This window comes from Dipodomys ordii, unplaced genomic scaffold (genome assembly GCF_000151885.1).
Source record: "Dipodomys ordii isolate 6190 unplaced genomic scaffold, Dord_2.0 Scaffold20, whole genome shotgun sequence".
Classification (NCBI taxonomy): domain Eukaryota; kingdom Metazoa; phylum Chordata; class Mammalia; order Rodentia; family Heteromyidae; genus Dipodomys; species Dipodomys ordii.
Window position 1 is genome coordinate 7,781,067 of NW_012267236.1, and position 25,598 is coordinate 7,806,664.

The following is a 25,598-nucleotide window of genomic DNA, read 5'->3' on the forward strand; positions in this document are numbered from 1 at the left end:
GGAGGAGTGGGGTCTAAGTATTTGTGGCCTCTGCCTAGAACTAGTGACAACAGGGCTGTAGATGTAGAGGTCCCAGGTGTATCTCTAATCCCCAGGCTGTATGTGACGGTGGAAGAGCCTGATCTTGCCATCTCCATGTTCAAAAAGCACAAGTTGTATGATGATATGATCCGCCTGGTAGGGAAGCACCACCCAGATCTACTCAGCGACACACACCTTCATCTAGGCAAGGTGAGCCCTTCTCCCGGCACTACCCATCTCTCCCCCAACCAGGCTCCATCTCCCACTTCATCCAGTCTCACCTTCCTGCAGGAGCTGGAGGCTGAAGGCCGACTGCAGGAGGCTGAGTATCACTACCTTGAAGCCCAGGAATGGAAGGCAACAGTAAACATGTACCGATCCAGTGGACTCTGGGAAGAAGCCTACCGGGTAAGGAGGCTGTATATTATGAGTACATGCCTTCCTCTTTTCCACTTTCAAGTGACTAATTCACAACTGGCCATAGCATCTTTGAAAACAGAATGGTAACCAGAATCTGTTTTGTCACACCTATATACTCAAGTTTTACTTACAATTTTAAGAGTTTGTGGAGTTCCTAAAGCTAATCTTTGGTCCCTAAGCACTTCAATCTAAGTTAAAAGACCTGAAACTTCCCCTCTTCTATTGATTTAGAACAGCTATCTACTCCTCAAAGATGAGGTCAGGCATTCAGAGATGTGAGCTGTCAATGAAGGTTATTGAGTGACTGCTTTACAGGTGGCCAAGGCTCATGGAGGAGCTAATGCCCACAAACATGTGGCCTACTTGTGGGCGAAGAGTCTGGGAGGAAAGGCTGCAGTTAGGCTGCTTAACAAGCTGGGACTCCTAGAGGCTGCTGTTGACCATGCTGCTGACAACTGGTAAGGCCTAAAGCCTCTCTTCCACCAGCTGCATCCCAGCCAGAGTCTTTACATAAGGAAAGAAAACTGATCTGTAACTGAAAATATTCCTGAAAGCTGAGACAAGGATGAAGAAATAGGGTATGGGAAGATCCTTGAAAGGACACTCGTAAATCGGCAAGAATAAGTTAGTAACTCTGTTCCTATCTGTGAGGGACCCAGACAGTGTTTCAGCATTGGCTGTTTTAAGAAGGACAGAAAGGGAACAGCTTGTGAAGCTAGAGCTGCACCATGCCAGTGACTTACCACTAGGTAAGAGCAATGGGATTCTGTTAAATGCAAAGTCCATGTTTCTTAAGTAGATGTCACAAAGGCCAAGAGCAGTCACATCACTGTTTTTGGAAAGGTCATTTTCTGCTAATGTAGCTTGCGCTCTGGAGGAAGTGTAGGAGCAGCAGGAGTCCCCCTCAGGGAGAATACAGGCTTGTCCAGCCATCTCTGGGTCCACCATGACAGTGGTGTGAGCATCCTAGGACTGCATGTCTGTCTTCCTTTGCATCTCTATCACTTCCTGTTATCATTAATTTTTTTTTTTTTTGGTCATGGGGCTTGAAGTAGGGGCCTGAGTGCTGTCCCTGAGCTCTTTTGCTCAAGGCTAGCACTCTACCACTTTGAGCCACAGTGCCACTTCTGATTTTCTGGTAGTTAATTGAAGATAAAAGTGTCACAGACTTACCTGCCCGGGCTGGCTTTGAACCATGATCCTCAAATCTCAGCCTCCTGAGTAGCTAGGATTACAGGTGTGAGCCACCAGTACCCAACTGGTTTAATCATTTTTAAATCCCATTTTCTTCCTTAATCCTTGCCTTCTCTGTTTTTTCTTGCCTTCTGCAAGTATTAAGTACGCAATGCTTATCTTTCATTACAGCTCCTTTGAGTTTGCTTTTGAACTCTCTCGGCTGGCCCTCAAGCACAAAACCCCTGAGATTCATCTCAGATACGCCATGTACCTAGAGGATGAGGTATAGATGTGATTCTGACTCTCCTCTTCTGTCCTCTAGCCTCTGTGTATCTTTAAACACCCATCTCCCGGCTGGCTGCAATGCCAGCCTCCCCCTTATTATATGTTGCTACTTTTATCTCTCCCTGTAGGGTAAATTTGAAGAAGCTGAAGCTGAATTCATCAGAGCTGGTAAACCTAAGGAGGCAGTCCTCATGTGAGTTACCCCATAAATCCCTTATCCTGTCCTCTCAGTCACAGCCCCCCCACCTTTTACAATTATCTTTGCCTTCATTCAAACTTAGTACCAATAAGTCTGACACCCTGTCAGTGCCATGGCTGTCTTCCATGTTGAGACCTCAGTCCTATATTTAGTGCTGCTTTTGCCCCATCTGGGACAGGTTTGTTCACAACCAGGATTGGGAGGCAGCTCAGCGTGTGGCCGAGGCCCATGACCCTGACAGTGTTGCTGAGGTACTTATAGGGCAGGCCCGTGGAGCCTTGGAGGAAAAAGACTTTCAGAAAGCAGAAGGGCTGCTCCTCCGGGCCCAGAGACCAGGCCTGGCTCTCAATTATTATAAGGTAAGTCACTGTATTTTGGATCATGAGGGGGAAGTAACATGGAATGAAAGGCCATCTGGAGGGCCATACCAACTCCTAGTAGTGAGAAAAGTTAGGGGGGGAAAGGACAGGCAAAAGGAAGGATAAGAAAAGTACAAGGACTCAGGGATCAGTGGACCCTGTGTGACAGAGGGAAGCTTCCATGCCTCCCCTCTGCCTTCATGATCACTGAAACTCTGAGCAGGAGGCTGGACTGTGGAGTGATGCTCTGAGGATCTGCAAAGACTATATGCCTGGCCAGCTGGAGGCCCTGCAGGAAGAGTATGAACGGGAAGCTACCAAAAAAGGGGGCAGGTATGAAGCCAGAAATCCTGGCAATGCTGGCAGGGCTTGGGAGGTCTCCAATATACACAGGGTAGGCCACAGTGCCCCTTCCTGATTCTGGTCACTCTGCTCTCCACAGAGGTATGGAGGGACTCGTGGAGCAAGCTCGACAATGGGAGCAGGCTGGAGAATATAGCCGTGCAGTAGACTGCTACCTCAAAGTGCGGGACTCAGGAAGTAGCAGTCTGATGGAGAAGTGCTGGGTGAAGGTGAGGACGCCAGGCTCTTCCTAGTCCTCCTGCCCCTGGGTCCATTCACACTCGGCTTGCTTTCTCAGGCATTCATCTTTATCCTCCTGTGTCTTATTTTTAGTCAGGTAACAGATAACTTTTGTGTGCCCCCTGTTGGCTAGTGTCAGAATCTTTGAAAGGGGATGTAGCTAGGTACCAGTGGCTCACACCTGTAATCCTCACTACTCAGGATGTCAGGATCATGGTTTAAAGCCAGCCCAGGAAGGAAAGTCCACATCTCCATTTAACTACCAAAAAGCCAGAAATGGTGCTGTGGCTCAAAGTGGAAGAGCACTTGCCTTGAACACAAGAGCTCAGGGACAGTGCTCAGGCCCTGAATTTAAGCCCCAGGACCTACAAATTTTTCTTTATATAAAGGCGTGGGGGGATGTAAGATGGTAACAACCAGAAGTTAGGGGAAGCTAGAATAACAGTAAACAACTCAATTAATTAATATTGTATCTAAGTAAAGACTAAAGTGAGTTCAAAAAGGGGGAGGATCTCTTGGAACTGGAGGGGATCTGTAAGGCTCGGTGAGGGAGGAAGGAGGTCTTAGAGCTAGGACAGCTCTAAACCAATGGCCAGATGGAAGCCATGGCAAGAGCATGGGCTCCTCCTCCTCCTCAAGAGCTCCTGATAAGAAGCCAGATGAAGACAGGCCAGTATGTTTCACTCAAACAAATAGTATTAGTCAGGTAAAAAGAACTGAGAGAATATGAATGAATACCCACACATGTGTGTGTAATAACTGATTGGTTTACACAATTACAGAAGTGGCCAAGTTCCAAGATCTGCAGGGTGATTGGCACATGGGAGCCCCAAGAGAGCTGTTGGTACAGTTCCTATTTGAAGGCCACATGCTCAAGACCGAGGAAATTTCAGTGTTTCAGCTCCAGTCTGAAGACAGGAAAAAACAAATGTCCCAGTTCAAAGGCATTCAGGCAGGAAGAATTCTGTTACTTTGGGCAAAGCCAGCTTTTTTGTTCTGGTCACATCTCTGATTAGATGAAGCCTATCCATATTACTATTAGCATTGTACAGCTTTCTGTGCAATGTTAAGTTCATCTAAAAACATTGTCACAGAAATACCTGAAGTAGTATTTGAGCAAATATCTGTGTATCATGTGTCCAAGTCAAAGTGACATACAAAATTACCATCACATACATAGTTACATTTTAATATCTTTGCAAATAGAGATGCCTGTGTAATTTAAATGAAGTACCTCAGCTACAATGAAATTTGGTATTGAGAGTCTTGAAGGGGTGAGAATGACTGGCCTTCTAAATTAAATGTTGGTATGATTATATCCCTGTAAGATGTCCCTTAGGTTGCTGAAATCTCATTGAAGAAATTGGAACGGGTCTGGGAATGTGGCTTAGTGGTAGAGTGCTTGCCTAGCATGCATGAAGCCCTGTATCACAGAAAATGCTGGAAGTGGCACTGTGACTCTCAAGTGGTAGAGTGCTAGACTTGAGGAAAACAGCTCAGTGACAGTGCCTAGGCCCTGAAAAAATCAAGAGCTCAAGTCTAGCCTGGGCTACATAGTGAATTTGAGGACAAGCTGGGTGCTGATGGCTCATGCCTTAGTCCTAGTTACTCAGGAAGCTGAGATTGAGGATTGTGGTTCAAAGACAGCCCAGGCAGGAAAGTCCATGAGACTCATCTCCAAGTTAGCACCAGAAAGCTGTAAGTCACACTCTGGCTCCAGTGTAGAGCACTAGCCTTGAGCAAAAAGAGCCAAGGGACAGATCCTAGGCCCTGAGTTCAAGCCCCACAACCAAAAACAACAAAAAATAATTTCAAAAGTGAGAATTTAATTTTTTATTTAACCTAATATATCTAAAATATTCTTTCAACCTATATTCATTAAGCTTAACATTGAGGTATTTGTCATTCGTGTGTGTGTGTGTGTGTGTGTGTGTGTGTGTGTGATTCGTGTGTGTGTGTGTGATTCGTGTGTGTGTGTGTGTGTGTGTGATTCGTGTGTGTGTGTGTGTGTGTGTGTGTAAAGAAATTGAAATTTAGTCCAGAATTCCCTGGACTCCTCTTTCTGTGTACTATGATACCAAGATTTTATTTTTTGTTTTGTTTTTTGTCAGTCGTGGGGCTTGAACGTTGGGCCTGGGTGCTGTTCCTCAGCTCTTCAGCTCAAGCTGAATGTTCTACCACTTGAACCACAGCACCACTTCTGGTTTCTGGTGGTTAATTGGAGATAAGAGTCTCATGGACTTTCCTGCCCAGGCTGGCTTTTGAACCATGATCCTCAGAGCTCAGTCTCCTAATTAGCTAGGATTACAGGTGTGAGCCACTGGCACCCAGCTTAAGATTTTATTTGTTACAAAGAACTTGAGAAACCAGTTTGTCAGAGATGGCTGAACCAAATGCAGTGACATTAGACAGCAAAGAAAGTGTCTTAAAGCGTCACAGTGAGCTGAGGAGGACAGAGAGGCCCACTGATAGCCAACTAAAAACTCTGATGGACCATCTACCAGGCTTAGACTGGGAGGGTGGAAGGTGAAGGAGTCTGTGAGGAAACTGGCCTCTGGAAGGGTGGGGACACATGAAATGGGTCTGACTGAGGAGTTCCAGCAGTGTTTGTTTCTCCTGCCCATTCCCATCTGCTCACCAAACTACTCAGGCAGCTGAACTCTCCATCAAGTTTCTGCCTCCCCAGCGCAGTCTGGACGTTGTTCGAGCTGTAGGACCCCAGCTCATTGGAATTGGAAAGCACAATGTAGTAAGTAAGGTGCTGGGAAAAGAAAGGATCCCACAGACACGGGTGGAATGGTGACATCACACTCAGATATGTAAGGGTGGGCCTTGTGGCAGGTATGACAATGTTGTGGGCAAACAGGAGAGTTTGCCAAGGGAAGACCAAGGAGTTTACATGTTGATATCTCACTATGCAGGCTGCAGAGCTTTATCTGAACCAGAACCTTGTAAAGGAAGCAATCGATGCTTTCATTGAGGGTGAGGAGTGGAACAAGGCCAAGCGAGTGGCTAAGGAGTTAGATCCCCGGTAAACTTATGACCCCTTCTCACTGGGAAATTCTCCTTTACTTCCTTTTGCAAAGACTGGGAGGATGTCTTTTTTTTTTTTTTTTTTGGTTGGTCTCGGAGTTTGAACTCGGCTTAGGCGCTGTCCCTGCGCTCTTTAGCTCAAGGTGAGCGCTCTACCGCTTGAATCACAGCGCCACTTCTGGTTTTCTAGTGGTTTATTGGAGATAAGAGTCTCATAGACTTTCCTATCAGGGCTGGCTTTGAACCATGATCCTCAGATCTCAACCTCCTGAGGAGCTGGGATTACAGGCCTGAGCCACCGGCACCTGGCTGGGAGGACATCTTTATGGGAGGGCATGGCATCCCGGGACCACGAAGTTAGAGATCTCTATATCTTCACAGGTATGAAGACTATGTTGACCAGAATTATAAGGAGTTTCTCAAGAACCAGGGCAAAGTGGACTCGGTGAGACTTGCAGAGTTAATTTGAAGCAAGGGCTATAACCAAGTAATATAGTAGAGAACTTGTGAAGCTTTGGGTCTGACTCCCAGCCCACAAATATAATAAGAGTAAAAGCTATGTGCAGGAAGAGGCACTAGCAATGGTCTCCTTCTTCCCCGAGTCACCTCTCTCCTGAGCTGTCTTTCCTTTGCTCCACAGTTGGTGGGTGTGGATGTGGTAGCTGCTTTGGACCTGTATGTGGAGCAGGGTCAGTGGGACAAGTGCATTGAAACAGCTACCAAGCAGGTACTTCTCTCTCCTTTCTACTCCCTGTCTTCAGATATGCCTCTCTTAAACCTAACCAAAGCCCAATTCCCAGCAATCCCTACTCTGTCAGAGAATGCAGTCTATGCTCTGAAATTTGTACCAGCACTGTACATATCCATTGCCTCCTCAACAAATGCCTGGACTCACTACCCTACCCTCACTGCCTAGTTTTACTGATCACAAATTCTCCCCCACTTTTCCTCCACCTCTGAAACAGAATTACAAGATTCTGCACAAGTATGTGGCTTTGTATGCGACTCATCTGATCCGGGAAGGTGGCTATGCCCAGGCACTGGCCCTCTATGTGCAGCATGGAGCCCCTGCCAATCCACAGGTACAGACCTTCTCCTTGAGGGTGAATGTTTCCACCCTCCTGCCTCTTCTAGAGCCACTATCCCTTGAAGGACTATTTTGGCAAAGGATTCTTTTTTTTTTTTTTTTTTTTGTCGGCCGTGGGGCTTGAACTCTGGGCCTGGGCGCTGTCCCTCAGCTCTTCAGCTCAAGGCGAGCGCTCTACCACTTGAGCTACAGCGCCACCTCCGGTTTTCTGGTGGTTTATTGGAGATAGGAGTCTCACGGTCTCTCCTGCCCGGGCTGGCTTTGAACCGCGATCCTCAGATCTCAGCCTCCTGAGTAGCTAGGATTACAGGCATGAGCCACCAGTGCCCCGCTTGGCAAAGGATTCTATCCTTAGAACATCATGCCCAGCATCCCACCCAGCCTTTCCAGAAATGCTGTGGCTACTTAGCCGATACACAGGGACCTAACTTTCCAGGAGAAAGTCTGCACACCTCTGAGTGCCCTTACTATTTTTTTCCAGAAAATAAACACTGCTGTCTTATTGGAAAATCATAATGCTCTGCATATTACCCCATTAACACTGCATTCACAGTTGTATATTGCCCACACTCACAAAACACCAGCTGATAATAAGAGTTCCTCATAGCCGGGCACCAGTGGCTCACACCTGTAATCCTAGCTCCTCAGGAGGCTGAGATCTGAGGATCGCAGTTCAAAGCCATCCCAGGCAGGAAAGTCCAGGAAACTCTTATCTCCAATAAACCACTCAGAAAACCAGAAGTGGCACTGTAGCTCAAGTGGTAGAGCGTTTGGCTTGAGCTGAAGAGCTGAGGCACAGCGCCTAGGCCCAGAGTTCAAGCCCCACAACCGACAAAAATAAAATAAAGTTCCTCTTCTTTCCTCCTCTTCTCTAAGATTAATTAGCACTTTGTCTCCATTACTGCCCCATCTTCTGCACACACACATATATACACACATATACACAACCTGTTTCTTTCTTCTCACTTTCTCTTCTGGTTGAGCTTCTCACTCAGATCCTCTTCTCCCTGTACCCATAGAACTTCAACATTTATAAAAGGATCTTCACTGACATGGTCAGCTCTCCTGGGACCAACAATGCCGAGGCCTACCATAGCTGGGCTGATCTTCGAGATGTTCTCTTCAACTTGGTGAGGAAGTTGAGTCAACAGCAGCTTAAAAAGACTCCTTTCCCTGTCCCAATCTCTTCTTTCATGCACATAAACATTTACCCTCAAATGTATTCGACCTTCCTCTGTTCAGGCAGCCATCAGTAACCACCCTTGAGCCCGGCTGTGTTTTCTTCTTTCTCTAGTGTGAAAACCTGGTAAAATCCAGTGAAGCCAACTCTGTAGCCCATGAAGAGTTTGAGACAATGCTGCTGATTGCTCATTACTATGCCACACGCTCTGCAGCCCAGAGCATCCATCAGCTGGTGAGACATAGTGCAGGGGAAATGAGATGCAGAGAACACCGTCATAAGTAATCAGCTTCACACCTATGAAGTTGAATGGATCCAAGTTTCAGATTCTCAAGCTTAGGCTCTTGGACCTCCATACTTCTCTTTCAGCTTCTCCTCCATCTAAATCAGTCTTTAATTCTTGTTTAGATGGATTTTTTTGGAGGGAGAGGGAGGTGTTGGAACTCAGGGCCGTGTACTTACTTGGCTTGATTAATTGGCACTCTACCACTTGAGTCACTCTTTCATCCTGGCTTTTTGTTGATCATTTTGTTTTTATGCAGTACTGGGGCTTGAATGCATGGCCTGGACATTGTCCCTTAGCTTTTTTGCTCAAGACCAGCACTCTCTCACTTGAGCCATTTCTGTATTTTTGCTGGTTAATTGGAGATAAGAGTCTCAAGGACTTTCCTGTCTGGGCTGTCTGGGCTGTGATCCTCTTGAATAGGATTACATTTGTGAACCAACATTGCCCAGCAATAGATTGGCTTCCTCGACTGTTTTCACCATCTTAAGAGCTCTGTGGCCATTCAGCTCCAGCCTCACATTCTTTTCTATTTATTTTTGGCAGTGCTGGGAACTGAACATAGGATCCTACATATACCAGGCAGGCACTTTGTCATTGAACTATATAGCCCAGCCTTGTGATATTTAAACATTTAAGTCCCATGATTTTTCTTTTTCCTTTTTTGTTGTTGTTGTTGGTCATGGGGCTTGAACTCTGGGCTTGGGCACCATCCCTGTGCTCTTCAGCTCAAGGTGAGCAACCTACTGCTTGAGCCACAGCATCACTTCCGTTTTTCTAGTGGTTAATTGGAGATAAGAGCCTCATGGATTTTTCTGCCTGGGCTGGCTTTGAACTGTGACCCTCAGATCTCAGCCTCCTCAGTAGCTAGGATTACAGGAGTAACTGGCGCCTGGCTCAATGATTTCTTATTAACCTCCTATAATGTACACATGCTTGTGACTTGAGATAATTAACTGTGTACTCATTTTATATACTTGCATAGTAAGAATTCTAGAAGTAGAAGGAACCTTAGAAATTATCTAGTTCTAGGTATATTGTGCTGATGATCAAAACTAAGATCTAGAACAGCCTAAGATCCAGAGCAGTTTAGTATTGGGTGGTTTTTTGTTTTTTGTCGGTCGTGGGGCTTGAACTCTGGGCCTGGGCATTGTCCTGAGCTTCTGTGGCTCAAGGCTAGCACTCTACCACTTGAGCCACAGCGCCACTTCCAGCTTTTTCTGTTTATGTGGTGCTGAGGAATCAAACCCAGGGCCTTACGCATGCAAGGCAAGCATTCTACCACTGAGCCACCTTCCCAGCCTTAGTATTGGTTTTCTAGTTCTGTCGCTTAGTTACAGAACCATTAGTCACTATAGTACCAGAATCATAAAGCTTTGCCTTTGATCCACAGCAAACTGTGGCTGCCAGGCTTTCTATTTCACTCTTGCGCCACACCCAACTACTACCTGCAGACAAGGCCTTCTATGAAGCAGGCACTGCTGCCAAGGTGAGCTGGGCACGGCAGGGTGGGGCTAAAGAGATAAGGGATCACAAATGGGAAGATGAAGAATCTCAAGAGCAAAGTTGAGTTTGGAGCTGATGTTAGAGGACATAAGCCTGGAATATTCTCTCTGCATCCAAGCTCAGTTTGCTCACCTGTACCTTTGCTCTGCTGTAGGCAGTTGGCTGGGAGAACATGGCCTTCATCTTCCTCAACCGCTTTTTGGATTTGACTGATGTGAGTTGGGAAGTTGGGCCCAGAAGTTGGGAGTTTGCTTGTTACAAGCCATTCCTGTCTCACTGTTGTCCATTCTGCCACAGGCAATTGAAGAAGGGACTCTGGATGCCCTTGACCACTCAGATTTTCAGGACACAGACATTCCCTTTGAGGTGCCACTCCCAGCTAAGCAGCACATACCGGTAAGGAATAAGAAGCCCTCCCCTGTGGGAGCGTGTTGAGAAGGAAGGATGGCTTTGGGCTACCATCTTTACAATGACCTCAGTCCTCACTATTCCCTCAGGAAAAACAGAGGTTGGTGATTGTGTTCCTCAGCATAAGGAGGATCATTTATATCTGAAAGCTGTATTCTAGAATGAAGGCTTAGCAATCCTGCTGCCTTCTGCTGCCCTGCTTGAAGCTGTTGCTCCCTCTATCTTTCTCAGGAGGCCCAGAGAGAAGAGGTTCGAGACTGGGTGCTCACGGTGTCAATGGACCAGCGTCTGGAGCAAGTTCTACCTCGGGATGAACGTGGGGCTTATGAGGCTTCCCTAGTGGCAGCGAGCACTGGAGTCCGGGCACTGCCCTGCCTCATTACAGGTACCAGAGCCCCACAGCACCCCACAGGTGGATAGAAGGGAAAGCAGCAGGATCCACAAACTGTTTCAGCAGCCAGTAATCCTGAAACTTGGGAGGCTAAAGCAGAGGGCTAAGTTTGAGGGCAGCCTAGACTATGCAGTGAAGCTCTGCCTCATGAAAGACAACAGGCTAGGCACCACTGACTCATGCCTGTGATCCTACTACACAGAGGATCTGATTCACAGATATTAGCCAGGCTCAGGCACGAAAGCCCAAGAGACTCTTATCTGTAATTAACCAAAAGCTAGAGCTGGAGCTGTGGATCAAGCTAGCCTTGAGCTAAAGAGCTGAGGGCCAGCGCCAGCCAGGCTAAGTTCAAGCCTTAGGTCTGGCAAAACAAAAAGCAAACAACAAAAAACACTTTATTTTACTTTAATAACAAGTGAACAAGACAGAATCATCTCACTCTACTCTGCCTGCTCTTCACTTCCCTCCTCAGTTTCTTCCAAATTCTAATTTACCTTTTTTCTTTTCTTTTTCCACAGGTTACCCCATCCTGAGGAATAAAATTGAATTTAAGCGGCCAGGGAAGGCTGCTAACAAGGACAACTGGAATAAGTTTCTCATGGCCATCAAGGTTAGAGACAGTGACTTGATGAGGGCAGAGCGCACAGCTCTGGGGGGGAGGGGTATGAGCGGAGTCTCACTAGAATGTCGGGAGAGATGGTCCAGAAGGCAGATGCAGATGCTAACCTGCTCCCCCTGCACCAAAATGGAGCTGGTGCCTCCACACCAACTTTAATGAGTTCCTCTCCTGTTTCTCCCCTTTGTTCACAGACCTCCCACAGCCCAGTATGCCAGGATGTGCTGAAATTCATCAGTCAGTGGTGTGGAGGGCTCCCCAGCACTAGCTTTTCCTTTCAGTGAGGAAGAGTCTGGGCCTCTTTCATTAAAAGTAATTGAGTAAGTAATTGAGACCACTATATTCTTTGATCATGGTCTTTTGATCACTGTGTGTTGGAAACAGCAACATACCCTTTCCTTCAAAGAAATCATAACCGAGTAGAAGAAAAGATAAGTTTTTTTATTACAGTTATTTATATCATCCTGGGCTGCTCAAGAGCTCCTTGTTTAGTGGGAAATACATGTGGACTGGGCCTCAGATTGGCACCTGCCTGATAAAGGAAGAACCAACCAGGTCAGAGGGCAAAGCAGCATAGCAAAGACTTAGCTGCATTGCAAGAACACTTCCCCATGCCCCATCCTCAGGGCCCTTTACCTGTCCTACACCCAGGTTTTCTCTGATGCCTGGAGTTCTTGATATTGATCCAAGAGTTGCACATTTTCCTGCCTTTTACATTTAGGAGATTCAAGTTCTGTCAGTTCCTCCAGCTGCAGAAAAAGGTGCAGTCAGTTCCCTGATGTCCAATGACGTATCAGCTCCTTTTTAGCAGTCTGTGGGATGAACCCTTCCTGTTTCTCTTCCTTACCTGTTCCTGAAACCCTTCCTTCCTGCAGGGCCCAACTCCACGAAGGGTGAGTGCAGCCACACAGCAGTAACCAGACAGAGCAGCCTCGGCTGCAGACATGAACAGAGAAGGGATCCAGAGAGCCAAGGCTGTATCCTAAAAGTAAAGGGAAGGATTGGGCTAGGAGGGAATAGGGCAACACTTGCAAACGGAGGAAGTTAAAAGAGCAGGGTCACAGTTTTGTGGGCAGCCAGAAGGAATATGCTCACATAGATTCTTGTGGGGTCAAAGAAGCAGTTGGTGTGCCCAGATCCCTGATCCAGCGGTATGGAAGGATCCAGCAGTCCTGGATGGCAGTCAGCAATAAGACGGCGGCCACCATTGGCCACAGTGAGTGACACAGCTAGGAGGAGGCCCATGGAGCAGGCAGCCGACAGGAGGAGGTTCACCAAAGCCAGTACCAACAGGGCCCAGTGCTGGCAGGGCAGAGGACCAGGGTGAATGAGCAGCCTGGGCCTGGCTTAGTTTCGCAGTGACAAGACATCTCACGTTCTCTATTTGAAGCTCCCGCTCCCCTTGCCCCTCTCACCAGTCCTGGGCGAAGAAGGTTCCTGGATGCCAAAAGGGCCACAAGACCAAGGGAAACGCTCTGCGGAAGACACCACACCTTTGGCCCGCTGGCTCCTGGCAGCTCCGCCCCCCAGCCAGCCCGCAGTCTCACCAGCAGCCCCGAGCCCACGGAGATGACATTGGCGGTGGTGTACTCCGGCGTGACGGCGCCGCGGGGATTGGCCACGTGCCGCAGGACTGTACCGTGCAGCACAGCTCCCAGCAGGAGGTTCACGTGGCCCACCAGGATCAGCGCGAGGCCCACGCGCATGAGCCGCCGAGGCCCTCGGGCGGCGTCTGTAACGTAGGGGGAAGGGCGGACCTGAGCCGGGGCGGCTGACCCGAGGGCGAGCGGCCGCGGAGCAGGGCCAGTTGCGGCGTTTGGCCGGGCTGAGGGGGGTCAGGGCCCTAGAGCAAAGCGGCGGAAGTTACCAAAGACGCAGAGGCGGCAGCACCTCATCCCGCGGGCCTGGCCGCGCGGCTCCTGGCTGGCACCGCCGGGCAGCTCTACCTGGGCCCGGCTCCGCCCCCAGCCTTGGAGCTCGGCCCCGCCCAGCCATCCGCCTGGGGCTCGCCGAGCCCGGCGCGGCGCCGCTTCCGCTACAACTACACCTACCGCCCGGCGGCCAGCCGCAGCCCGCTCCACCTGCGCCCCGCCCTCCCGCCAGCCACGCAGGGCTCCGCCCCGCGGGCCTGGGCTGGCTGCACCACCTGTGGGCACCAATGCGGAAAGGCGCAAGCACACAACCATTTTAGCAAAAAGTAGAATTTATTACAGCAGCAACTGAGGCGAATCGAATGGCCCCCCCCAGGGCCACCACTGCAGCACCACCTCTCTCCCGCCCGTCCACCCCAGCGGGATCGTAGAACAGCTCCCCAGTGCCCGCGGGCCTCCTGTGCACACAGGCTGGGCGGGAGCCGGCAGGTCAGCTACTAGCAACCAGCTACAAGGCGGCTGCTGAGAAGGCCCAGGCCCACGTCTGTGCAAAACAAGTAAACAAAGTGCAGAGGGGAGGAAGAGAGGGGAAGGGATAGGATGATGCTCAAAACCAGGGAGCCCCAGAGCCCTCCTGATTAATAAAGGAGAGAAGGGGCTTCACAGGGTAATACTGACTGGGGGGAAGGGGGGACAGGAGGGCTGCAGCACGTCCAGGGACAGCCACAGTGCAGATGGGGGCCTGGCCCGAGTGAGCTCTAAGAGGAGACGGTGACAGCGGCTGAGTTGAGAGTGCTGTTCCTGGCAAAATTGAACTTGTTCAGGGTCTCCTCAAGCAGGGAGGTCAGCCGGCTCTGGTCAGCCTGAAGAGAGAAGCTCAGTGAGATGGGGTTGAGGGAAGAGAAGGCAGGGGGCCATCCAGGCGCAGGATAGCAGGAACCCACCTCACTAATGAAACCCAGCTGCACCAGCTCGGCTGCCAACTCAGGTATGTTCTCATCTGACACAGAAACAGAAGAGAGGTAAGTTCAGAGTGAGAGAAGAGACACAGAGCCCTTCGAATCACCCCAGCCACCCATTTGAGGGGGAAGATAGTCATTACATGTGAGTCAGTGTGTTACTTGTCACTGTCCCCAATCTTGTGTCCCTAGAAGGTAAGGTTCACAGATCCTCTAAGGGAAAGGAGAGACTTACTTGGCATCAGGTCACAGCTCAAGTGCCGGTTCAGTTTGTCCTCCAGCTTTAGCAGAAGCGTCAGCTAGAAAAGAGGACAGGAAAATGAGGATACCCTTCCCCATGCTCTGAGCACCAGACAGGTGCAAGCCCTGGCCCAGAGCCTTACGTGGTGTTTGACTCCCTCCTCCACTGACTCAATGTTGCACTGCATCAGCACCACCTAGGACAGAGCAGAGAGAGTCACTAGCGTACAAACCAGTCAGTAAAAATGACCAACCCCTGGAAGTCTTTTTAGCCTATAAGGCATGGTGCCAGGTGCTAGAAATGCATTCTGTACAGTACAAAACTCCTCCTATCCCCCCTCCTATGAATGTGGACACACCCCCACACAGTCCCACCTTGCGAGTCTCCACCTCAGCTGGCTCAGGTGTTGGAGTCTTGACAGAAGGGGGCACAACAGGTGATGTCACCTCCTCCTGCTGTGGTTGCTGAGGCCGAGGCAGCCCAAAGGCTGTCAGAGGGTAGATTCCATTCCTGGAGGGAGATGAAAACAGGTCATATGGGCTTGCAAATGACTCAGGACCACTGCCCCTGCTTCCTCCCATGCCTTTCTCATCCTTCCCTCACCTGACATCTTCCAGGAATTTGTCTAATTCCAAAGCTGGTGACTGAGAGTACCTAGAAAAGAAAGATAATGGAAGGTAAGGGAACAAGCAAATGGCAGATTTATCCTTTCCCAAAGCATAAGAATTGATAAAGCCTCAAGGTGGTTAGTGAACACTTTTCCTTTTTCAGACGCTGTCAGTCAGTTACTCACAAAGTCTGAATTGGCTCTCTTCCTGGTCCTGCAGGGATTTCTGCCAGCACAGCACTGGTGTCCATGTTTTTGGTGATCTCCTCCAAAGCATTCTCTGGAATCATGTCTGGGGGACAGGATGGGATAGCATATTATAGAGTCAGAGATTAGTGTCATAAAACACAAGGAGTGACAGAGGTAGAATATCCTTTTGGAAATAAAAAAGAGAACACATTCACTAGTGATATTTAGAAGGCCCTTGGTTGGAAAAAAATCCCTAAAATGGTAAAGGAGACTCACGCTGGTGCCCCACAATGCAGTGGGCAGCAAGGAGTTTGAGTGAGGGTACTTCAAACAGTGCTGGGTGGAAGAGAAGTTCTCTGGCTGTTGGTCTTTGAGCAGGCTCAGGCTGCAGGCACTTCTGAATGAACTCCTAGAAGAGAACAATAAACTAGAGCAGATATCTAGAAACCCTACACTGTGCTCATTTCCAGCTTTCATTTCATCACTAGCACAAAGATTTATTTGTACACTAGGAACTCAGCAGTTGCTGAGGAAATATACTGGGATTTGAAAATTGGCATTTGTTATTTAACTTTAATATTTTATTTTCTAATCACAGCCTTTCTCTCTTGTTTGTTGTTCTTTCTGGTACTGTGGTTTGAACTCACAGACTCAGGCTTATTATTCAGTGTTCTACCGCCAAGCCTCCAGTCCTTTTTGAAACTGCTGATTTTCTAGGATCTTCCTTTTTGCCCAGGCCGCACCTGTGCCTATGCCTACACTACAATCCTGCTACTTTACATTTCCTACTGGGATAGCAGCTATGCACCACCAAGCATTGGTTGACAAGCACTCAGGAATGTTTTGCCCAGGGTAGCCTGGGCAATTCCTCTCCCTACTCCTTCCCCTCAGCCTCCCAAGTACCTAGGATTAGAGGAGTGAATCACCTTGTCCCACTTTTTGTTGTTGTTATTTTGTCGGTTGTGGGGCCTTAACTCTGGGCCTGGGCGCTGTCCCTCAGCTCTTCAGCTCAAGGCTAGCACTCTACCCCTTGAGCCACAGTGCTACTTCTGGCTTTTTCTGCTTATGTGGTGCTGAGGGATCGAACCCAGGTCCTCATGCATACAAGGCAAGCACTCTACCACTGAGCCACCTTCCCAGTGTGCAGGGCACTTGGAGGGTGGCAAAGACACCTGTGTGGGAGACTTGGGGGGCCTGCTGGTCTGCAATGGGGTGCTGCACGGCATCACCTCCTGGGGCCATGTCCCATGTGGCAGCCCTAACAAGCCTGGCATCTACATCAACAGTGTCAAATACACGTTCACTTTTTATCAGTATAAATTAATTGTACAATGAGGCTTCATTGTGATATTTACAACAGCATATAATAAATGTACTCTGATGAAATTTACCCCATCTATATTGCATTGCTCATTATTAACCCTTGCCCTTTTCCTTCTCTATTTTTTGTGCCAGTACTGAGGCTTACCCTCTGGCTTCCAGCTCTGGGCCTCAAATTCAGTTCTTTTACTTATGGCTTGTGCTCTACCACTTGTTATTTTGATGATGACTAATTGGAAATAAGAGTCTTGAGTATATGTCTACAAGAATAATTCATATTGTAGCAGCAGTTCATTTTTTGAGTCATATTCCATTTTATTACTGTACCATAGTTTGTCCATTCTAATGTTGATGGAAATTTGGATTGTTTCCAGTTTGTGGTCATTATGAATAAAGTTACTATAAAAAAAAAGGCTTGAGGATTTGTCTGCCCAAACTGACTTCAAACATTGATTCTCAGATCTCTGACTCCTCAACAGGTGGGATTATGAGCATGAGGCACCAGCAACTGGCCTCCTTTTCTGTTAGCCCACTCACTGTCAACCTTTCTTCAATCTTTCTTGAACTCTAGGCCTGGGCACTGACCCTGTGCTCTTCAGCTCAAGGCAAGAGCTCCACCACTTGAGCCACAGCGCCACTTCGTTTTCTGGTCTCACAGGTTTTTCTGCCAGGGCTGTCTTTGAACTGCAAATCCTCACATCTCAGCCTCCTGAGTAGCTAGGATTACAGGAGTGAGCTACCAGCACCTGGCTCTTCTTCAGTCTATGTGAAATTTAATTTTTCCTTCCCTTTAATCCACTGTGGAACCTAGTATTAAAATTTACTTTGTCCAATACAGTGACTGAATTTCCCATGCTTTCTCTAACCATTTTTCCTCCTTTTCTACTTCACATATGTCCCATGACAACCTGCTTTCTCACTTGAAAGAAAAAGGCTTGAAGATCAACAAGATTACATATATCTAATCTTACATTTGAATATCCCAATCAAATGTCTCACTCCACTCTATCCTCAAATCTTCCAATAGTTTTTCTTCTTTCTCTTCTGTTATTCATAACCCTTCCCTAATGAATTACTATTTATTTTTTGTCCAGCATAGGGCCTGAACTCTGGGCCTGGGCACTGTCCCTCAGCTCTCCAGCTCAAGGCTAGCGCTCTACCACTTGAGACAGTGCCACTTCGGGCTTTTTCTGCTTATATGGTACTGAGGAATTGAACCCAAGGCTTCACACATGCAAAGCAAGCACTCTACTACTGAGCTACCTTCCCAGCCCCATAAATTATTTTTATTTGGACCTTTCAGTCTACCCTCTTCTTATGATAGTCTACCTGCTCTAATGCTTAAATCTTTTCAATCTGAAATCATTATTTCAAGGAACCTTCTTTACTTAAAACTAATAGAGCCGGGCACCAATGGCTCACATCTATATTCCTAGCTACTCAAGAGGCTGAGATCTGAGGATCACAGTTCAAAGCTAGCCCAGACAGGAAATTCCATGAGACTTTTATCTCCAATAAACCACTAGAAAATTGGAAGTGCTGATGTGGCTCAACCATTAAGAGCGCTTGCCTTGAGCTGAAGAGCTGAGGGACAGTGCTCAGACCCAGAGTTCAAGCCCTACAACGGAGAGGGAAAAAAAAAAAAAGCTAATAGAAATACCAAATGAGCCAGGCGCCAGTGGCTCACGCCTGTAATCCCCTAGCTACTCAAGAGGCTGAGATCTGAGGATCACGGTTCAAAGCCAGCCCAGGCAGGAAAGTCTGTGAAACTCTCACCTCCAATTAACCACCAGAAAACCAGAAGTGGTGCTGTGGCTCAAGTGGTAGAGTGCTTGCCTTGAGCTAAATAGCTACATTTAGCTCAAGGACAGCACTCAGGCCCAGCTCAAGCCCCATGACCAACCAAAAAGAAAAAGAAATACCAAATGACTAATATAACTAATTTAAACTGATATGCTGCCAAGCATTGATGTCTCATTTTTGTAATCCTAGCTACTCAGAAAGCTAAAATTTGAGGATCCTAGTTCAAAGCCAGCCCAGAAACACAAATCTGAGATTCTTATCTCTAATTAACCACCAAAAATCAGAAGTAGAGGATCGAATGGTAGAGCACCAGGAATTCAAGCCTAAGTACTGGCAAAAATAAATAGATTTGCTTTAAAATGTCAAGATGGTTGTCTAAGAACATATAGCAATTGCCTGCAGTTACCATCAGTTAACCTCCATGTAGATACACTTCAATTAACATACAACTGTTAAACCGGGCACTGGTGGCTCACGCCTGTACTCCTAGCTACTCAGGAGGCTGAGATCTGAGGATCGAGGTTCAAAGCCAGCCCGGGCAGGAGAGACCGTGAGACTCCTATCTCCAATAAACCACCAGAAAACCGGAAGTGGCGCTGTAGCTCAAGTGGTAGAGCGCTCGCCTTGAGCTGAAGAGCAGAAGGACAGCGCCCAGGCCCAGAGTTCAAGCCCCACGACCGACAAAAAAACAAACAAACAAACAAAAAAAAGCATACAACTGTTAACCTCAGTATCACCCACCACTGTATCCCCCCTAGACCTGTATGTACATATACAGAAGCATGTTAGGCACCTCCAAGAGAAATTTTACAGCTTTGGCTTTTTCTCTGCTTTATGTTCTCTTTCCTTTTTTTTTGGGGGGGGGGGAAGGAGAGGGGAATCAGAATTATTTGTTTAAATTATCTTTAAGTAGCTGTACAAATGAGTTGCCATTTAACAAAGAATGTTCTCTTGGTCTTCATATACCCTGTTAAGGTTTGGTTAAAGAGGCCATATGTGCTACATGAAGGCCTGAATTTGATTCCTCAGTACCACATAAACAGAAAAAGCCAGAAGTGACGTTCATGGCTCAAGTAGCAGAATGATAGCCTTGATCAAAAGAAACTCAGGGAGCCAGGTGCTGGTGGCTCATGCCTGTAATCCTAGCTACCGGAAGTGGCACTGTGGCTCAAGTGGTACAGTGCTCGCCTTGAGCTGAAGAGCGCAGGGACAGTGCCCAAGCCCCAAGCTCAAGCCCCAGGACTGGCAAAAAAAAAAAAAAAGAAAAGAAAAAAGGAGGCAGTATATAACTGCCTAGAGCAAGCACAAGATCCTGAATTGAAACCTTAGTACCAACAGCAACAAAAAAGAAGGTAGCAGGTTGCGAAGCTGGCTCAGTGGTAGAGTGCTTGCCTCACATGCATGAGGCCCTGGGTTCTATTCCTCAGCACCACATAAGCAGAAAGAGCCAGAAGTGGCACTGTGGCTCTAATGGTAGAGAGCTAGCCTTGAGCTGAAGAGCTGAGGGACAGCGCCCAGGCCTGCGGTTCAGGCTCCACAACCAGGGGAAAAGAAAAAGAAAAAGAAGGTAGCATTTGAAAGTCAGTTAAGAAGGAGCAGTCAAGGCTGAGTGCCGGTAGCTTATGCCTGTAATCCTAGCTACTCAGGAGGATGAGATCTGAGGATCGTGGTTCAAAGCCAGCCCTGGCAGGAAAAGTCCTCAAGACTCTTATCTCCAATAAACCACTAGAAAACCAGAAGTGGCACTGTGGCTCAAGTGGTAGAGCGCTCACCTTGAGCTGAAGAGCTGAGGGACAGCGCCTAAGCACAGAGTTCAAGCCCCACAGTGGACCAAAAAAAAAAGGAGCAATCCCCAAGACCCTTACCCTCTGTAATGAGTCTTCTAGTAGCTGGATGGCACTGCTGATGGCTTCCTGTGACACATAAGATGACTCTCCATTGCCCTGAATCTCCAGCACTGCCATCTACAGGGAAAAGGAATACAAAGAAAGAAGGCCTAAGAACCTCAGCCTTCTTGCAGTCACTACCTCAAGACCAGCACTTTCCTCAGCCTCCCTCCATGTCCTCTTTCCATCTTCCAATTTTACTCCTTCCCCCATTCTCCTCACCTCCAATGCACACATGCCAAAGGAGTAGATGTCCACTGCTGTTGTCACATTGGTAACTTCTAGGGAAAACAAAGAGGGCTTGGTAAAGCAGAGGGTTGAGGATAAGGAATGCCAGACATGCCTTTAGAAAAAAACAAAGGTGTGCTAGTACAGTTGCATTGCCTACACCTCAGACTATAAGGTACAAAACTAGGGCATAAAAGATAGGACACAGAAGATGCCTTCCTTACCTCCATACTCTGGTGCAAAGAAGTGTAGATTCTTCTGCTCTTCCCGGCAAGTCTTCACATGATTGTTGATAGTGTCAGGAGCCACTGGGAGTAGGGGAGATACCCACAATCTGACCACCACCAACAAAGCATAGTCTTACTCCAGTGAGAGGCCCCCAGAGCCAAATTTCTCCTTAAGTCTCCATTCTTCCAACAATCAGAAACCATCCGAACACAGACCGCACCTGGACATCATCTCCTCCTTTCTCAGGCCTATTGTTTCTCATCTAAGACTCCTAACTTAAAAAAAAAAATCTTTGCACTACCCAAACACAGTGGGAGCTTTAGCTAGTCAAGGAACAACATGGTCAAAGGAAAAACTTGTGACTTGGTCATCTTCCCCAAGTCCTAGATACAAATAATCTCTAATCCCACAAAAAAAAATGCCAACATTTATTTCATTCATCTATGAAATTAACATAAAAACACAGGCTGCCTTTCCTAATCTGGGACAAATGGGCATCTTCAAGAACTTGGATAGAAAAGGTAAAGAAGCATTAGAAAACAACCAAGGAGTTAGCCTCCTTCTTATACAACTTTGCTAACTAAAACTCAAGAAAAGTTCAGAACTGAACCAATGCCCTTGAATTGGCTTTGTCTTTAACCCCCCAAAACTTTTCAGATCCCTGCTCTCTTACTCTTCAATGCTGCCTGCTATGGGGCTGGACAATGTACCAGGCCTAATTTGGACTCACTCTGATCATAAACAATGACAAGGCACAGAATATGGGAGCACAGTATGATTTAGGGAGCCAGCCTGATGATGAGGGGGAATATGAATCTAAAAGGTTAAGTGGCCAGCCAGGCAGAATCCACAGGAAACAAGCAGGTTATGGAGGGGCAAGCAAGTGGAGGGCTGGCAGGGCAGAAGCTAAGCAGGTATAATTAAGCCAGGACGTAGGGGAACAGGCCTTGCTCCCACGACTGCATGCACTGGGCAGCCGCAAAGGGAGCAGGAGCACAAACAGAGCCCAAGTAGGGCAGAGGAAGCTCTCACCATTAGCAAAAATCCTATGAAAGACTGTTGGGAACAGAGCAGCCCGTAAGCGGGAGGGAGGAAAACAGAGAAAAGTTGTAAGCGATGGAGCAGCCAAGCCCCAGACAAATGGTAACAATCACACAGACACAGCACACGGAAATGTACACCGCACACAGATACACAGCAAATGAAAGCACTCACAGCAGGCACATCCTGGACCTCCTCTGGGAGGATCTGACCCCAGGGATTGAAATTAGACCTCACTTCCATTTCTTGCCCTTTCCCAATCTCCTTTCAAATTATATCAGTCCCAGTTTCCCTCCAAAAAAGTACAAGATTACATACCCTACCCCCTCTCCACTAATTGGCCTCTCCCTATGAATTACCTCCAGCAAGGTCCTGTCTCTTGTTACTAGTCCATACCACAGAATTTTGCTCTGTTCTGCACCATGCCTTTCCTCTTACCCCCATGGTTCCCAAATTCCCGAGGCTCCCATGCCCAGAACCTCTCCCTCCCCTCACCAGAGCCAATCTTGATGAGTCCGTTGTGCTGGATGAAGATGGTGTCACAGGTCAGGTTCCCATGGATGATGGGAGGGTCACAGGAGTGCAGGTAGCTGTGGGGGCACTGGGCTGTTAGAGGGGCCACTGGGAAATTAAGGGCAGGGGGAACCCAAGGGTTAAGAGGAGCAAGGGCCAGGACTCCTGCTGGTCACCATAAAGATAATCCCCAAACTGTGACTCTCTATTATGCCTGATAATTTCAATAGTTGGATAAGCACTTAGAGAAAGAAGTAGGAGACAGTGTTGTTTTTGTTTGGACATTAAGAGGTGCCCTTTACAAGACCCATGGGGGGCCTAATTGTGACAGTATATGACTCAAAGAAAATGGGAGGCAGAATAGATGGGCAGAGTAGTGCCCCTGCAATCTGTTTGAACTAAATCAGGAATACACAGGAAAGAAACAAATCAGATACTACTTACCTGAGGGCAGAGAGGATTTGTGTGCACCAGCGCTTCCAAGCCTACAACAGAATTTGGTCCAAGGATTAGTAGTAACCCCTTCCCTTAACCCTCCGATAGATGCTCCCATCTATCCCTAACCAGCTTCACAATTAACAGTCTCCTTAAGCACCTCCAAAACCCAAAACTTTGTCTTCCCTCCTCCTTACCTTTTCATTCATAGTCTTGTGGTTCTTTTTCGTCTTCTTCAGAAATTGCTTCAGACTTCCAGATGACATGTATTCTGTGATAAAAATTACCTGGGGAAGTGAAGCATTTACTGTAAGGCTTTATAGTAGAAATGATTTCTTGCCTAGTGATACAGTATACATATGATTTTTTGCTTTTGGTTTTTTGGGTATTTAAAAAAATGTTTTGACAAGAAGTGGCACTGTGGCTCAAGTGGTAGAGAGCTAGCTTTGAGCTGAAGAGGTGAAGGACAGCGCCGATGCTGAGTTCAAACCCCCATGAGACAGACAGACAGACAGACAGACACAGACACAGACACACACAGACACACACACACACACACGTTTTGGTGGTACTGTGCTTTGAACATAGGGCCTTGTGTTTGCCAGATGGGCAGACACTTTTACCACTTATACTAGATGCCTGTTAAACATGTGTGGGTTTTTTTTTTTCAACTTTCTCTCCTGTTCTTAGCATCCTTTTCTTTTTTTTTTTCTTTTTTGGTTCGGTCATGGGGCCTGAACTCTGGGCTTGGGCGCTGTCCCTCAGCTCTTCAGCTCAAGGCTAGCACTCTACCCCTTGAGCCACAGTGCTACTTCTGGCTTTTTCTGCTTATGTGGTGCTGAGGGATCGAACCCAGGTCCTCATGCATACAAGGCAAGCACTCTACCACTGAGCCACCTTCCCAGTGTGCAGGGCACTTGGAGGGTGGCAAAGACACCTGTGTGGGAGACTTGGGGGGCCTGCTGGTCTGCAATGGGGTGCTGCACGGCATCACCTCCTGGGGCCATGTCCCATGTGGCAGCCCTAACAAGCCTGGCATCTACATCAACAGTGTCAAATACACGTTCACTTTTTATCAGTATAAATTAATTGTACAATGAGGCTTCATTGTGATATTTACAACAGCATATAATAAATGTACTCTGATGAAATTTACCCCATCTATATTGCATTGCTCATTATTAACCCTTGCCCTTTTCCTTCTCTATTTTTTGTGCCAGTACTGAGGCTTACCCTCTGGCTTCCAGCTCTGGGCCTCAAATTCAGTTCTTTTACTTATGGCTTGTGCTCTACCACTTGTTATTTTGATGATGACTAATTGGAAATAAGAGTCTTGAGTATATGTCTACAAGAATAATTCATATTGTAGCAGCAGTTCATTTTTTGAGTCATATTCCATTTTATTACTGTACCATAGTTTGTCCATTCTAATGTTGATGGAAATTTGGATTGTTTCCAGTTTGTGGTCATTATGAATAAAGTTACTATAAAAAAAAAGGCTTGAGGATTTGTCTGCCCAAACTGACTTCAAACATTGATTCTCAGATCTCTGACTCCTCAACAGGTGGGATTATGAGCATGAGGCACCAGCAACTGGCCTCCTTTTCTGTTAGCCCACTCACTGTCAACCTTTCTTCAATCTTTCTTGAACTCTAGGCCTGGGCACTGACCCTGTGCTCTTCAGCTCAAGGCAAGAGCTCCACCACTTGAGCCACAGCGCCACTTCGTTTTCTGGTCTCACAGGTTTTTCTGCCAGGGCTGTCTTTGAACTGCAAATCCTCACATCTCAGCCTCCTGAGTAGCTAGGATTACAGGAGTGAGCTACCAGCACCTGGCTCTTCTTCAGTCTATGTGAAATTTAATTTTTCCTTCCCTTTAATCCACTGTGGAACCTAGTATTAAAATTTACTTTGTCCAATACAGTGACTGAATTTCCCATGCTTTCTCTAACCATTTTTCCTCCTTTTCTACTTCACATATGTCCCATGACAACCTGCTTTCTCACTTGAAAGAAAAAGGCTTGAAGATCAACAAGATTACATATATCTAATCTTACATTTGAATATCCCAATCAAATGTCTCACTCCACTCTATCCTCAAATCTTCCAATAGTTTTTCTTCTTTCTCTTCTGTTATTCATAACCCTTCCCTAATGAATTACTATTTATTTTTTGTCCAGCATAGGGCCTGAACTCTGGGCCTGGGCACTGTCCCTCAGCTCTCCAGCTCAAGGCTAGCGCTCTACCACTTGAGACAGTGCCACTTCGGGCTTTTTCTGCTTATATGGTACTGAGGAATTGAACCCAAGGCTTCACACATGCAAAGCAAGCACTCTACTACTGAGCTACCTTCCCAGCCCCATAAATTATTTTTATTTGGACCTTTCAGTCTACCCTCTTCTTATGATAGTCTACCTGCTCTAATGCTTAAATCTTTTCAATCTGAAATCATTATTTCAAGGAACCTTCTTTACTTAAAACTAATAGAGCCGGGCACCAATGGCTCACATCTATATTCCTAGCTACTCAAGAGGCTGAGATCTGAGGATCACAGTTCAAAGCTAGCCCAGACAGGAAATTCCATGAGACTTTTATCTCCAATAAACCACTAGAAAATTGGAAGTGCTGATGTGGCTCAACCATTAAGAGCGCTTGCCTTGAGCTGAAGAGCTGAGGGACAGTGCTCAGACCCAGAGTTCAAGCCCTACAACGGAGAGGGAAAAAAAAAAAAA

At 47.2% G+C, this 25,598-nt stretch overlaps 3 protein-coding genes across 5 annotated transcripts in view; 1 reads left to right on the plus strand and 2 right to left on the minus strand.

Moving 5' to 3' along the window:
* Nucleotides 1-11,857, plus strand: part of Ift172 (intraflagellar transport 172) — a 39,101-nt gene extending 27,244 nt beyond the window's left edge. The window contains exons 25-45 of the mRNA XM_013013532.1: nucleotides 96-231; nucleotides 313-429; nucleotides 757-899; nucleotides 1,807-1,900; nucleotides 2,031-2,095; nucleotides 2,280-2,460; nucleotides 2,684-2,793; nucleotides 2,903-3,032; nucleotides 5,693-5,791; nucleotides 5,964-6,073; nucleotides 6,457-6,520; nucleotides 6,716-6,802; nucleotides 7,041-7,157; nucleotides 8,182-8,292; nucleotides 8,457-8,576; nucleotides 10,019-10,114; nucleotides 10,286-10,345; nucleotides 10,429-10,527; nucleotides 10,771-10,924; nucleotides 11,449-11,540; nucleotides 11,741-11,857. Of these exons, the coding sequence (XP_012868986.1) occupies nucleotides 96-231; nucleotides 313-429; nucleotides 757-899; nucleotides 1,807-1,900; nucleotides 2,031-2,095; nucleotides 2,280-2,460; nucleotides 2,684-2,793; nucleotides 2,903-3,032; nucleotides 5,693-5,791; nucleotides 5,964-6,073; nucleotides 6,457-6,520; nucleotides 6,716-6,802; nucleotides 7,041-7,157; nucleotides 8,182-8,292; nucleotides 8,457-8,576; nucleotides 10,019-10,114; nucleotides 10,286-10,345; nucleotides 10,429-10,527; nucleotides 10,771-10,924; nucleotides 11,449-11,540; nucleotides 11,741-11,830 (2,275 nt within the window). The 3' untranslated portion in view covers nucleotides 11,831-11,857. The remainder of the gene's footprint in view (nucleotides 1-95; nucleotides 232-312; nucleotides 430-756; nucleotides 900-1,806; nucleotides 1,901-2,030; nucleotides 2,096-2,279; nucleotides 2,461-2,683; nucleotides 2,794-2,902; nucleotides 3,033-5,692; nucleotides 5,792-5,963; nucleotides 6,074-6,456; nucleotides 6,521-6,715; nucleotides 6,803-7,040; nucleotides 7,158-8,181; nucleotides 8,293-8,456; nucleotides 8,577-10,018; nucleotides 10,115-10,285; nucleotides 10,346-10,428; nucleotides 10,528-10,770; nucleotides 10,925-11,448; nucleotides 11,541-11,740) is intronic.
* Nucleotides 11,858-11,987: 130 nt separating this feature from the next.
* On the minus strand, nucleotides 11,988-13,493 carry Krtcap3 (keratinocyte associated protein 3). Of its 2 annotated transcripts, XM_013013784.1 has the most exons (7): nucleotides 13,414-13,493; nucleotides 13,094-13,278; nucleotides 12,962-13,021; nucleotides 12,642-12,848; nucleotides 12,394-12,528; nucleotides 12,183-12,295; nucleotides 11,988-12,078 (listed from the first exon to the last, which is right to left on the minus strand). In XM_013013784.1, the coding sequence occupies exons 1-6, from the start codon at nucleotides 13,439-13,441 to the stop codon at nucleotides 12,188-12,190; spliced, it is 723 nt and encodes a 240-aa protein (XP_012869238.1). In that variant the 5' UTR covers nucleotides 13,442-13,493; the 3' UTR covers nucleotides 11,988-12,078; nucleotides 12,183-12,187. The 2 variants fall into 2 exon arrangements, with proteins under 2 accessions (XP_012869238.1, XP_012869237.1); XM_013013783.1 differs by having other exon boundaries at nucleotides 12,962-13,278.
* A 238-nt stretch (nucleotides 13,494-13,731) lies between these two features.
* Nrbp1 (nuclear receptor binding protein 1) overlaps nucleotides 13,732-25,598 on the minus strand; it is a 20,206-nt gene continuing 8,339 nt past the window's right edge. Inside the window, exons 5-18 of one of the 2 annotated variants that reach the window (XM_013013701.1) lie at nucleotides 23,065-23,154; nucleotides 22,877-22,917; nucleotides 22,415-22,509; nucleotides 20,875-20,958; nucleotides 20,645-20,703; nucleotides 20,402-20,500; nucleotides 15,690-15,822; nucleotides 15,411-15,516; nucleotides 15,221-15,271; nucleotides 14,992-15,127; nucleotides 14,760-14,813; nucleotides 14,612-14,675; nucleotides 14,362-14,417; nucleotides 13,732-14,280 (exon numbers count right to left, since the gene is read on the minus strand). In XM_013013701.1, coding sequence (XP_012869155.1) covers nucleotides 14,176-14,280; nucleotides 14,362-14,417; nucleotides 14,612-14,675; nucleotides 14,760-14,813; nucleotides 14,992-15,127; nucleotides 15,221-15,271; nucleotides 15,411-15,516; nucleotides 15,690-15,822; nucleotides 20,402-20,500; nucleotides 20,645-20,703; nucleotides 20,875-20,958; nucleotides 22,415-22,509; nucleotides 22,877-22,917; nucleotides 23,065-23,154 — 1,173 coding nt within the window. In that variant the 3' untranslated portion in view covers nucleotides 13,732-14,175. Of the gene's footprint in view, nucleotides 14,418-14,611; nucleotides 14,676-14,759; nucleotides 14,814-14,991; nucleotides 15,128-15,220; nucleotides 15,272-15,410; nucleotides 15,517-15,689; nucleotides 15,823-20,401; nucleotides 20,501-20,644; nucleotides 20,704-20,874; nucleotides 20,959-22,414; nucleotides 22,510-22,876; nucleotides 22,918-23,064; nucleotides 23,155-25,598 lie in introns of both variants that reach the window. The other variant, XM_013013700.1, reaches the window with a different exon arrangement.